Source organism: Triticum aestivum, chromosome 4B (genome assembly GCF_018294505.1).
Source record: "Triticum aestivum cultivar Chinese Spring chromosome 4B, IWGSC CS RefSeq v2.1, whole genome shotgun sequence".
In the NCBI taxonomy this organism is placed as follows: Eukaryota; Viridiplantae; Streptophyta; class Magnoliopsida; order Poales; family Poaceae; genus Triticum; species Triticum aestivum.
The window spans coordinates 656636159-656649978 of NC_057804.1; the positions used below are offsets into that span (position 1 = coordinate 656636159).

The 13820-nt window shown below is 47.4% G+C and overlaps 1 protein-coding gene across 1 annotated transcript; it reads left to right on the plus strand.

Annotated features, from left to right (window-relative positions):
- Nucleotides 1-732: 732 nt before the first annotated feature.
- Nucleotides 733-7966, plus strand: LOC123093921 (protein NRT1/ PTR FAMILY 6.3). Its single transcript, XM_044515982.1, has 2 exons — nt 733-1738; nt 6856-7966. Exons 1-2 carry the CDS (start codon nt 783-785, stop codon nt 7709-7711), a joined length of 1812 nt encoding a protein of 603 aa, XP_044371917.1. The 5' UTR covers nt 733-782; the 3' UTR covers nt 7712-7966.
- The last annotated feature ends 5854 nt before the right edge of the window (nt 7967-13820 follow it).

Consider the following 13820-nt stretch of genomic DNA (forward strand, 5'->3'; position numbering starts at 1 on the left):
AAAATCTTATCCTGCCGATCCTCAACAAAGTTGTCGCGGCCAGCCACGGCATCCCTGTCGGCTCGGCGCTCTGCCCCTTATCTTCTTTTGTGTGAAAATTAAACGGTGTTGGAATCGTTTTCAGTCAACTACCAAACAGAAAAAAAAGATGTAACTCTTACCTTCTTACCTCTCATATGAAAAGAAGAGGTAAGAGGGACCACGTTAAAATTCGCCAAAAACTCAAGATAAAGTAGAAAAGATTCGATGTTTCTTTTAAAACGGTACAGGAGAGCTACTTGTTTTATATTTCCTCCGTAAAAAATATAAGAGTAGTAATCTTAACGCTCTTATATTCTTTTACAGTGGGAGTATTAAAAGAAGGAATGGAAATACAAGACGGCCCGACCAGTTCAACCAACTAATAGTTCAGCAAACAGAAGACAAGCACAAGTCCGACCCAGGTGTACTAAGTACGTATATCCAATCAAATATACTTCGTTTCGACAAGATTAGCAGTGTAGGAGTACTATTTCTTGTCCTTTATTGTATGTATGTATTGGAGTGACCGCCCCAATTAACTTTGATGTTCAATCTTGTAGTACAGTACTGGCTTTGTTTGTCCTGTTTGATACACAACACTTAAATAAATTGACAGTTAATTGAAATCGCAGGAGTTTGTGTGATAAACCGGAGGAGTATACTTCTTCGGCTTGAGCTTGAGTGGCTGCATATATATAAATGAAGTGAGTGAGCAAGGCAGCTTGCTCACGTACTGGCCCACCAATCCACTGACATCCACCATGGCGCCGCTCCCGGAGACCACGGCACAGGCCGCAGCGGAGGACGGCGGCGGCGACACCAGCAAGGCCCTGGGCGACGCGTGGGACTACCGCGGCCGGCCGGCCGTGCGCGCCAGCTCCGGGGGCTGGTCCAGCGCGGCCATGATCCTGGGCGTGGAGCTCAACGAGCGGCTCACCACGCTGGGCATCGCCGTGAACCTCGTCACCTACCTCACGGCCGCCATGCACCTGGGCAACGCCGCCTCCGCCAACGCCGTCACCAACTTCCTCGGCACCTCCTTCCTGCTCTGCCTCCTGGGCGGCTTCGTCGCCGACACCTACCTCGGCCGCTACCTCACCATCGCCATCTCCACGGCCGTGCAGGTCGCCGGCATGGCCGTGCTCACCGTCTCCACGGCGGCGCCGGGGCTGCGCCCGGCGCCCTGCGAGGACCCGACGGGCGACGGCAGCGCCCCCGGCTGCGCGCCGCCTACCGGCGCGCAGCTCGGCGTGCTCTACCTGGGCCTCTACCTGACGGCGCTGGGGACCGGCGGGCTCAAGTCGAGCGTGTCGGGGTTCGGGTCGGACCAGTTCGACGAGTCCCATGCCGGGGAGCGGCGCCGCATGGCGCGCTTCTTCGGCTGGTTCTTCTTCTTCATCAGCCTGGGGTCGCTCCTCGCCGTCACGGTGCTGGTGTACGTGCAGGACAACGTGGGCCGGCGGTGGGGCTACGGCGCCTGCGTGGTGGCCATCCTCGCCGGCCTCGGCGTCTTCCTCGCCGGCACCCCCAGGTACCGGTTCAAGAAGCTGGCGGGGAGCCCGCTGACGCAGATCGCGGCCGTGACCGCCGCCGCCTGGAGGAAGCGCGCGCTGCCGCTGCCGTCCGACCCGGCGATGCTCTACGACCTGGACGACGCGGCCGCCGCCGGCGAGGACGTGAAGGGCAAGCGGAAGCTGCCCCATTCCAAGCAGTGCAGGTAACCGTAATTAACAACGTTCCTATCGGCTTCCATGCATAGTCCCATGCATGATTAATTAGTCAGTGGCGTGCGGGCGTTGCATGCAAGCAGGACCATACTAATTCAAAATATTATAGTGTATAACTTGATTGGCGCCGGCGGGGATTATAGTTGTTATCGATAGCGTCGTTGGTTTCTAGTCTGGCATGGCATGGCATCGTGTGGATCTATGGATCACTGCAAGGTAGATACATCATTCAGATATAATTATCTTGTGCTGAACAAGAACAATGCATGTATGCTTAGTGTAGCGTAGTAATCGACGTGGCAATGCACGGTGCATGAGCACGTAGTACTATAAAGCGGTGTACCATGAACGTCAACAGTTGGCTTAATTGACGTACGTGTGCTGTCACGTAGGTCCGGCACGTGTACACGTAGTGATCTGTCAATGTGTGTCATGCACGTAGGACGGGTCGCGTATCGACCTGTGAGCTGAGCCTATGACACCACCATATATTGCTAGCATCACATAGTCACATGCATGCAAAATGCATTACTACGTGTATGTTAGTTTGTGCATGTGATTAACAAAAACTGGTAGCTAGGCTGTTAAGAGGGACCTCATTGCCCGTCGTTGATCTACTAATGTACTAGATAGGCATGAGTACGTGGCTAAGAGTAAATAATTAAGCATTGAAATCTAATCATTGGCAGCTAACGTTGTGAGGCAGATAGATGCTGTTGGTTGAGTTGGTTCCATGTAGTAGTAGTACAGTACTATTGGGCAGACAGTGCAGTACACCACTAGAGAGTGGGCAGTCCCACTCACTCACACATGGCCAATGGCTGCCTGCCGAGCTGGTCTGTCTCATCATTGTTTCTTTCCGTGCATGCATGATAGCTCATCGAATGTTGTCAAGGAGTACGTACAAAAGCACATGCATCTCACTACATGCACGTTCTATAGCTAGGCTAAGCTAGTGCCCCAAGAAATACTCTGGCCTGGCGCATGGGAACCAACTGACTGCTTCACAGAAGAAAAGGAAAACCATGAGCTCAGCCTTTTGTTGGGTTGGGTTGGGCCCAAGCACATGCTTCTGCTATACCCCCCTTCGTTGCTATTCCCTCTGTCGGAAAAAGTTTGTCCCTCAAATGGATATATTCAGCATCAAGTTAGTTTTAGATGCATTCATTTGAGACAGAAGCTTGGGGCAAGTTTTTTCGGACGGAGAAAGTACTCGCCGGTAGTACCCAGCTGGCCAGCTAGAGGAGAATTTGTGGGAGATATGCCTGCCTGCCTGCCTGCCACACATGCATTGTGGTTTGGCACTAGTGCGGCCAGCATGATCTTGGACGATGTTGCTCAGAAAATTCATCTTCTTTTGTTATATATAATAATGCGTACTAGCACTGCATGCGTAGTACAGTGAGTATACTTACAAGTGGTGGTGTTGCTTTTCGCGGCGCCCCGATGCGTACGCTATCAGTTTATTAGTTCAGTACGCGGGCCTGCGTCCAGTGCTCACTCACACACTGCACACAGCCACATGCATGCATGTGAACGGTGAACCTGCTTCAACCACGAGCCACGACGTGTTGTCTCGTACGTGCGCAAGCATGAGTCTGTATGTTGATTTCTATATAAAAAAAATACTCTATTTGTAGTTTTCCAAATAGTCCAGCAAATAGTTACTCCTACCATCAGCACCAAACGCCTTTGATTTCTAGGAAAAGAGTGCAGCCAAGCCCTCATCGTATCAACCACCACTTCACGAGGCCTAGAAGCTAGAGCTTGACAAGGTTGCAGCCAAAATACAAATGATCCACACTCTTCTTAGAGCATCTCCAACAGGCGCCCAAAAACAGCTCCGCGCACTAAAAGTTTATTTTTTTGGCGCCGGACAGCTCCAGCAGAAGCTGCAGCGCTAAAAGTTTTTGAGCGCGCGCTGAAAAACGCTATCGCGCGCAGCATATTTTGGGCGCAGGATTGCGCGCGCTTCATAATTTACACTGTCTGTTTTTTGGACGCGCCTTTTTGGGCGCCTGCTAAAGTAAAGTTGGTCCCGGCGCATTAAAAGTGCTAGAATGGCGCGCTATAACGTTTATTGGGCGCGGAATTTTTGTGCGGCCGTTGGAGATGCTCTTATACGTACAAAAGTGACACTCTTCATTCCCAGTGCAGCCTCTCCTGATTAGGTTGTCTTGGTCAAGATGCTATTCTTAGGCACCAACCAAGGAAAGACCTTAATTTCATGAAGGGTCTTCGACTTACAAATACCTCTATATCCCGCCAAAACTAAGGACTAGAGGAAAATATAATGATCTCCCACCACAAATTACTTTTACTATTCAGATTCCATCTCGACCTATCATTCCTGTCATTTAGAATCACATGGTCCACCAGACTATATTCAATTCCTTTCATTGATCTGCGGTCTCTGCATACCGAGTTCTTCTAAATCCAAAACGATCTCAATCATCATGACTTACTTGCTTCACAGTCACCATCTTCTTAAAAGTGTCGTTATATAATCGAGGAAATAGTTGCTAAGGATTTTGTTCCCAAGCCACACATCTTCCCAAATCGGAGTTTTTGCCCCATCACCAACTACCCTGCTAGATGCACTAAGGTAACTATCTCTGACTTTCATTAGTCCTTGCCAAAAATGTGAAGCGCTAGCTTCATCAGACAACCTCTTGGCCAGCAAAGTTTGCCACAATCCTTCAGAATTATCCAATTTCCATAACCATTTCATCAATAGAAATTTATTCATCACATATAGGTCTAGCAACCCAAACTACCACAACTCTTAAGCAAGCAAAATGCAGGCCAATTAACCAGGTGATATTTTCTCTTGTCTTCATTTTCTTGCCAGACCATCTTGGCTCTACTAGAATTCATGTTCTTTATCACTCCTTTAGGAGATTCTAGGAAGGAAAGCATATACAAGGGAATGCCACTAAGACATGAATTCACTAGGGTAACAGTGCTTGCATGATCTGGAGATCAAGAGCGCCCATGACACGCAAGGTCTTTGGGTGGTTGGCAGCACGCGATAGATATTGGATGGCTAACGTGCTTGAGCAGTGTGGGCTGCCGCACCCGACGGATTGTCCATTTTGCGACCAACAACTGGAGAACCTTCAACACAATCTTCTTAGGTGTGTGCTTGCAAAAGAGGTGTGGCCGTTTATCCTGAGGGATTGGGGAAAGCTTGAGTGGATCCCTACAGTGGACAACAACCTGGTGGATTGGTGGGCAAGAAAGGAAGTTCCAGGATGGTTCACTAGTGGCATTCAGATGACCATCTTCCTTGTCTTATGGAGCCTTTGGAGGCACAGGAACAATGTGATGTTCAATGGTGTTACCCCTATGGAGATGGATGTACTGCATAGGTTCAAAGTGAAGGGGCTAACTGGAGGGCGGCATTACTTATCCATGCAACGGGCCTCATAGATGGGTGGAGTTGTAGCGAGTGGTAAATTTTGTTTTCTGTTTCCGCCTTCTCCTGAGTCCGGAGGGCATTGCAGCCATTTGTCGACATTCTTCTGAGCATCCTGGCCTTTCTTCTATGCTACTGGTGCGTCCACCTTTGGACATATCCTTAAAATAGGGTAACCCTATCTCTAATAGAAAGCCAATTACCCTTCCAGCTACATATTTTTCTTGTCAATCTTCTCAGGAACTCATCAAGTGTTACTTAATCTTTTAGCATCCAGATACACCCCAAGTTATTTCAAGGGTAAAACCTACCTTACAAGTGAAATCTCCATGTCCACCCAAGCAAAAAAAAATCCACTCTTATGAAAATTGATCTTTAGTTCAGATAGCTGCCACGCACGCACGCTTGCTTCAGATTCCTTGCATTAGATAGCTCATCATCTAGTAGGAAGATAGTGTCACGCACGCACGCACGCACACACGCTTGCTTCAGATTCCTTGCATTAGATAGATCATCATCTAGTAGGAAGATAGTGTCATCAGCATGTTGGAGCGATGCCAAGACACCATCTACCAAATTAGGAGTCGACCCAGAAATCAGAAATCATGCTCTGACTCGAGCTCTTTTAGTGGTGGGGCATATACTCCCTCCGTCCCAAAATAAGTGTCTCAACTCAAAGTTCAGACACTTATTTTGGGATGGAGGGAGTATAGTCTAGTGGTTCAACACCAATCACACCCGACATAAATCTTACATCCAACATATTCTAGATTTTGGTAAGGTTTAATTTGATTTTAGTATGCATAGGGAAGGAAAGAAAAGTTCTGATTTAGTTGAGGTTTTAGTAAGATTTGATTGATTTGGGTATGGGTACGGGAAGGCAAGGAAACTTTGATTTAGTTGAAGTTTTGTTTGATTTCATTTGGTTATGGGTAGGGAAAGACAACAAAAGATTTTATTTAGTTGAGGTCTTGGTAAGATTCGATTTTATTTGATTGAGTTTAGTGTAGGACGTAGGTGAGGGGGAGTTTTTTTGTTTGAAGCTAGGGAAGGGGGAGTTGGACGTACGAATTGCAATCCCCGATTCCTCTTGTTTAAACACCTTCCCATAGTATTAATTAACTAAAAGGTTGTTACAATCATTCGTTAACGGCATACACCACACAGGGTGGAGAACTATTAAAAAGAAAACCATCTGACCTATTATCAAAACTAAACTCCATAATCTCGTGCGCCATAAAGTTGGCTGAACGGTTGATCTTTAATAGTAGAGATGTTGTATGCAATCTCAAAGGAAATTACACTTGCTAGCAATATCATAGGAATTTTTTTTGTTGCTCTGACAACTATACTATCATGCATTTATGCTATACAGAAGTTCTTGCATTTTTCCATGTGGTCCAACCAAACAACTTCTATGTGCTTTTGTAGAATTTAATATTACGAACATTCTAATCGTGTGTGTTTTATCCCATTTCCACGTTTTTAGAATCCCGCAAACAACTCCTTTGGGCTCTTCCTTGATATGTGTAATGTTTCTAATACACGAAGTAGGAGTAAAATGAAACAGATGGAGTATTTAGGGACAATGCTTAATTAATTGGTTAGTTAATTCAGTTTCTAATCATATAGTGTGCTCTTGATGTTGCTTATATTAATTATCATGGATTAATGATCATCCACATGCAGGTTCCTCGATCAGGCGGCAATCGTAGAGGTGGAGCTGGAGCCGTCGTCGGGGAAGAAGAAGAAGTGGGCGGTGTGCACGGTGACGGAGGTGGAGGAGGTGAAGCAGGTGGTGCGAATGCTGCCCACCTGGGCCACCACCATCATCTTCTGGACCGTCTACGCACAGATGACCACCTTCTCCGTCTCCCAGGCCCAATCTTTGGACCGCCGCCTCGGCCCCTCCTTTGTCATCCCTGCCGGCTCCCTCACTGTCTTCTTTGTTGGCTCCATCCTCCTCACCGTCCCTATCTACGACCGCCTCATCGCGCCGCTCGCTCGCCGCCTCACCGGCAACCCTCAAGGCCTCTCCCCGCTCCAGCGCATCTTCGTCGGCCTCTTCCTCTCCATCCTCGCCATGGTTGTTGCCGGGCTAACCGAACGCCACCGCCTCTCCGCCTCTACCGCGGGCGTCCAGCTCTCCGTCTTCCTCATCGTGCCACAGTTCCTCCTCGTCGGCGCCGGCGAGGCGTTCACATACATCGGCCAGCTCGACTTCTTCCTGTGTGAGTGCCCCAGGGACATGAAGACCATGAGCACCGGCCTCTTCCTCACCACGCTCTCGCTCGGCTTCTTCCTCAGCTCCGGTCTCGTCTCCATTGTCCACGCAGTGACCACCTCCGATGGACGGAGACCATGGCTTGCCAACGACATCGACAAGGGGAGGCTCGACTACTTCTACTGGCTGCTCGGCGCCATCAGCACTGCCAACCTTGGGATCTTCATCGCCGCCGCCAAGGGGTACGTGTACAAGGAGAAGCGCCTGGCAGACGCCGGCTTCATCGAACTCCACGTCGAAGAAGTGATCGTCCATGCTTGATAGATGACGAACTGGGTTTTAGTTTAGTTTTATTGTATTTTAGAACCTCGGTGACGATGGTGATGAAAATTTGTAAGAGCAGAACAGAATAAAAATATCTTAGGTTTTACCAACGGCTCTGCAGAATGCAGGAGTTACTTGCTTGTTGAGGTTAAGGCACCGCTAGGATGCCATGTTGTTTGTGATTAGTACAAGACAAAAAATATCAATCAGGTCCTCATCATGGAGATTAGTAATACACAAAAACGTCGAGTATACCATGATCTTGGAGATAAGTGCAACATAAAAATGTCAGGATTTGGTTAGCTGCACAAACATTCATGATCAGCACTTGATCACTAGATTTATACTTGAGCACTTGATAACAAGACACACATCGGTTGTGTGAAAACATATACAGCTAAAGAATAATATTATTATTGACAATCTAGGTTTAACAACCACAAGCTACATCTTGCAAGCCTATGGACACAGACACAGTTTATAGTGTCCATAGTCGTATTTGTTTACATACAAGGGAGATGAGTGAGCTCATCTCTGCACAATGAGGATTGGGAAAGCCAGCTAGTAGTTGCAGTATATATTTTCAGTAATACTTTTCACGCTAACACCTATTTGGTGGAAATGCAATAGCTGCTACATACTTGAGCTATATACCCACGCTAGCGGGAACCGGAGAAGTTTTCTTGTCGGGCAATTCACCGAATATATCGCGGCAGCCATCCCATTTCCTCTGCTCTCTCGCCTCCCAGTAACCGCCGGTGTAGTGGAACGCTCCGTCCTCGGTGTCCCTGTCAAACCATCTCGGTTTCCATCCATTGTCCTGCATTTTCCGTGCCTGCAAACATGAAGAAATCCAGTAGTTCAATTAAGAGATTGTGTCTTGTCCTGACGCTATGTGTAACTAGCTGATGTTGGTTGCTTGTGCTGCTGCTATGTGCTACTGTCTATTGTTGGTTGCTTGTGCTGCTGTTATGTGCTACTGTCTGTTGTTGGTTGCCTCCTTATTTGGTTATTTATGAATCTGAAAACTCGTCTTGAGAATCAAGGATTTAAGAGAAGCCTATGAGCCAATGAGAAAAGCATCATTTTCAGTTTGTTGTTTAAGAACTGATGAAGGATATGTCATATGTTCAGTTCCTAACATTTTCATTGCATTTGAGGAGAAGAAAACAAGAGTAAGAGAGCGGTGCTGGTTTCTGCCGCCGGGAAGCTCGCGACGACATCGTGAGAGGACCGCACTTCCTCCAGGGGAAAAGGCGTCGGCACGGCGTTCGCACGGTATTGTCTCTTCTCTCCCCGTGTCCACATCATCCTCCCATCACCACCTACAATCCTTTCTCCCAGATCTATCTTCTTCTCACTCACGTACTCATTTGCTGTTGAACAGAGAGGGACGAATTTGACCATGGGGGCAATAGATCCGGCCGGATCCAAGCCTAGGCTGCCCATTTGTGTCTCGCCATTTTCCTCCAACTAATTTTTACCTTTAGTTCTATGATAGTCCGATTTTTGTTTTTGATATATGTTTTGTCTAATCATGATGTGTGCAGATCTGTGACAGAAAAGAAGAGGAAGAATCTTGAGAAGAGTTTGATGAAGGAGAATACACGACGTGAATTCTCTCTTTCATCCATGTTTGTTTCTGTTTAGATTAAACTCCTTTGAACCATCTATCTTTTCTTGCAATTTCTCTTATAGATCCTGTATCTCATCTAACTTCAAGATATCATCTATTTTCTTTTTGATCTTTGATGGCATACTGAAAATCCTTCCGTATAATTTGTTGAGAGTGCTGTTAGCCTATGATGTGATGTGGCTGCCGTTGGAAATTTATTCTGTCTATCGTGAGGATATTATACTAAGCTTGAAATTAATACTTTAGAGAGAGTATTGTTCATGTTTGTTTCTTTCTTTAGGTGGCATCCTCTTGGAACTGTTATTCATTCGCTAGTGATAAAAAATCCGGTGCAAAATTATGTGGTGTACAGTTTCTCAAAAACTTGTTTGAATTAATCTAATGTGAGCAGCAATGAACTTGATATGATGCTTGAAAGTAAATTAGTTTCGAGTTAGGGCAGCACTCTGCGCCGGTGCACCGGCCGAAAGTTTCGGCCGGTCGCACCGCAGCCGCCCGATGCATACGCGCAAAGCCGTTCGATTAGATCTCACCTTCTTCCTTCCCGTCGTCTTCAGCTTGAGTCAACACGCTTCCCCTGATTAGCCCCATCCACCATAGCTTCGCCACATGAACAAAAAAGGACGCTATCCGCTCGTGTCGGGCAAAGACCGTGCGTCTCCTGCCTCCCCGGGCTGACAGATTGAAGTTCCCCACCGACCATGGCTGTAACATTCACCCGCGCCGCCCTGAATTGCGGACCTGCTCGCCGCCGCCCCAGCACGGGTGCTCGCCGCCGGTTGCAACAAAAAATCCAGCCGCTGTCCATTGCAACTCCCCTGCGTGCTCGTGCTTGCAGCCTCGCCGGCGACGAGCCCATGCAGCACCAACACACACGGTTTTAACAATGCCGTAGCAAATCAGCTCAACGGTGGTAGCTTTTTGGTTTGCCGGTTGCAGCAAAATCAGCTCACCCCCTGGTCGCCATGGTCGCCATGGTCACCATTCGAAGGAAGAAAAAAGCACATTCCAGCTATTTTGTACGCCGGTTCCAGCAAACTCCAAAACGGTTGCAGCAAAAAAAAGGCATCTCCGCCGTCGACCAACACCGCCGTGCATGCATGTAGCAAAAAAGGTCGTCGGTGGTCGCAAAAATAGGCTACGGTTGTAGCAAAACGTCGTTGGTCCAGTAGGATGAACTCAAGTGGTAGCATTTTTGGGTGCTGGTTCCAGCAAACCTCCACGCCGGTTCCAACATCCTTGGTCGCCGGTTGCAACATCCAGTAATCCAGATTGTGGCTTGCGGCATCGCACGACGCGGGCGCTGCTCTCCGGTGGTGCACCGGCGCTGCTGCCCGCACCACCACCATGGCACGCAGAGGAAGCCGAGAGTATGAGTGCGTGCGACCATGGCGACAAACCCACCGAGCTTCGAGATGGACTTGCTCCCTGAGGAGGAGGAGGTGTGGAGGATAAAGGCTTGGGTGCCGTGCTGGCGGTCGAAGACATGCGTTCTAGCGGTGCGAGCGGGGGTCGTGGGGAAGAAGAAGACGATGGGAAAGAACGATCTGAAAGAAGTGCTCTCGTTGCCCAGTTTTTTTTTGTTTTTTTAGGGTTGCTCCTATCGCCACTCGCACGATCGATAGCGATCGCAGGGCCCGCGCGCGTCGGGCGGAACGTTTCCACCGGTGCGCCGTCTGGAAACGTTTACCTTCGAGTTATCTATTTTATGTTCTATGCTTTGTAGACAAAAATACAGCTGCTCAGTGCTATATATAATCATGTGGTTTAAATAAGATAATTAAGCTATATAATTTTGTGCTTCAACCTCCTTTCAGTTTCAGATGGCCAACCATTAACTGTTAGAGATGAGGATAAGAAGCAGCCGGCCCGTCGCGATGGTGTGAGGCTGCAGGGAAGAGGAAGGAGGTCGACGACGGGCCGACGGGGTGAATGAGCAGGTCGACCCTCATGAAGACGGCGCCGCCGGCCAGGGGCTCTGTTGGCGCGCTGGACGTCGTCCTTCTCAACCCGTACTCTCCTCCCCTCGCTTCTGGCGGCCAGGAGCTCGAGTCGGAAGAGGAGACCTCGACGGTCTGCGGCTCGCGGAGACCCGCCCATCCTCTAACCTCGGCAAGATCAGGTCAGTTTTCTTTCTTCCTCTTTGCACACCGGTCCAGGCAGAGGTGACACGGTGGAGCAGGCATCAGACTTAGTTTAGAACGGACCAACCCTTCCTTTTGTAGAAATTTTGCCCCATGGTTAGTGTATAGCGGCTGGAGACAAATGAGGTTTTTCTTCATTTGAACAATTCGATACATGCTCCAATTACCAAACGAATGGGCAGGCAACGACCATTTGATTAGTTATGTTACGTACAGCTATGACTGCCCAACAGGCGGTGAGTCCAAGAGCTCTGTCAGATGTTAGTTATATTACGTACAGCTATGACTTCCCAACAGGCGGTGAGTCCAAGAGCTCTGTCAGATGTTCATTGCATATATCCAGTGCAAAGAATGATACAGAATTTGCAACCCTAAGCAGGTGCCAAAATGATTAACTCCTTGATTGGGTTTAGACTGCGCATATCTGTAACATAGATATTAATTGACATATGATGCATTATTTGAGGTATGATATGCCAAAACCTATACCTGGGCTAATATACCATGGCTTCCATGGAGTTTGATGTGGATTAGTAAATGGCCGTGTGCCCACATATGCTCTCTTTGGAACGTATGTTATCTGATTTCCAAGAATTTCCTTGAAAGTAGATTTGATGTCCTCCTTACATGTTCAGTATTCATTTCTAAAAAATTGTTAAGAGGAGAATTTAGTGTATTACTTCTAATCTAAGTGATAGAAAACTCTGCTTGATAAAGTAATCTTAGTTGGACAATAATTTACCTAAAAAATTAACTTACTCATGGTAATAGTTTCGTTATTTAATCTGAATATCTGTTTGTGCTTCTAAGCAAGATACTATAAAAGTGCAATTATTTTCTTTTTACTGCATTACTCTTGCCAGTATTTATTGTGGGTTAGTGGAGCGCTAAACTTTTGTATTTTATAGCTTCGAGATATAACTTTTTTTTGTTTCTGAGCTAATATAAATTTTATATGCTGCAGGCAGTTCCTTTCAATCCATGGAACAGTGCCTGTGTTAGGCGATAGCAAGGCAATCGGACAATCATGATGCTATTTTCTTATTTGAAATCAGAATGCTACTAGGACATTCTTAATTTTGGAAAATCAGATAAAACAAGAGATAAGGTACGTTGGTACCTGGTGATACAATTGGAGAAAGGGATATGATATGTCTGGCAATGGTTTAGGAAGGTATTCACTTATCCAAAACAACAACATAGGTATGTTCAAGCAAGGAACTGGGCATGGCAGTTAGGTGGTGGAGTGTCTGTCCTTGAATTGTACACATTTTTTTCTCTGAAAGAAATTCATCGCGTAACTCATTCTAGCTATTCTCGATGTGTTTATCTGTTCCAATCCAAATTTGATATGCCAGTTGCTTGAAAGTCTTGAGGCACTTTGCCCTTTAGAGTAGCGGCTTACAGTTATAAGAATACCTATCTTTTGAATTTGTATTTAGGGTGCGTTTGGACGAGTAGCAATGCTGGCCTTACCAAAATATTGGTCCGCCCACGCTTTTTGGTTGCCTTTAGGATCGTAGCCAATTTTGGCTTGCCCCACCCAACCTGGGCGCGCCCTCTCTTGTTTCCGGCAAATCGCTGGCGCAACAGCGGCATGGAAATCCTCTGCCACAAAATTGGCAGCCCACAAATCACGCGCAAGCTGGCTGCCGAGATATAAAATCGTGCGCGCTTTCTTTTTTCTTTTTAGTCACCCAGTCAATTTCCGTCTCTCTCTGTTAGCATAATCTTGAAAGTTAGGTTTGTTTCTGTTGCCTGGTAGTAACGTACACAAGTTGAAAAGTGATCTATTTGTGTCCGGCTAGTAGTACTAGTTAAGCTCACGTTAGGAGTTAGTAGTCCGGTTAGTCTACGAAGTGTCCAGTCCGTGTCATGCTAGGTTAGTAGTCAAAAGTACGAAAAGGATAGTAAGTCCGTATAGGGCAGGGTCTGGTTGGTCGGCTGGAAGGTGTATATATATACATAGCCAGGTCACGAGATTTGTAACACCGTGGAAAACAGAAAATCAATAAAGAGAAGAGAGGCACGACACGTGCCTTTGGCAAAAGTTTCTGCGTGCGCGTCCTCATCGTGATTTGATGTGATCGATCATGTGGGCGAAGTTCCAACAATTGGTATCAGAGCTAGGTCGATTTGAATCCGCGCTTGCCCCGGGGTTGCGACCCGACTAGCGCCTCGGGGCGGGCCATGATGTTGCTGGGTGATGCAGCAATGAGGAGGATCAGGCGATTGTCGTTCGGCGGAGCGACATGGAGAGAGGCGACAGCTGTCGTCGGCATAGTGATGGAAGATGATCATTGATGGGAGTGGTGGTGCCGAGGTG

What these genes read in the sequence shown, in the direction of transcription:
- LOC123093921 (XM_044515982.1), top strand. Translation starts at nt 783, where the DNA reads ATGGCGCCGCTCCCGGAGACCACGGCACAGGCCGCAGCGGAGGACGGC. An exon ending in CCCCATTCCAAGCAGTGCAG is followed by an intron (nt 1,739 to 6,855) that starts GTAACCGTAATT and finishes ATCCACATGCAG; the next exon opens with GTTCCTCGATCAGGCGGCAA.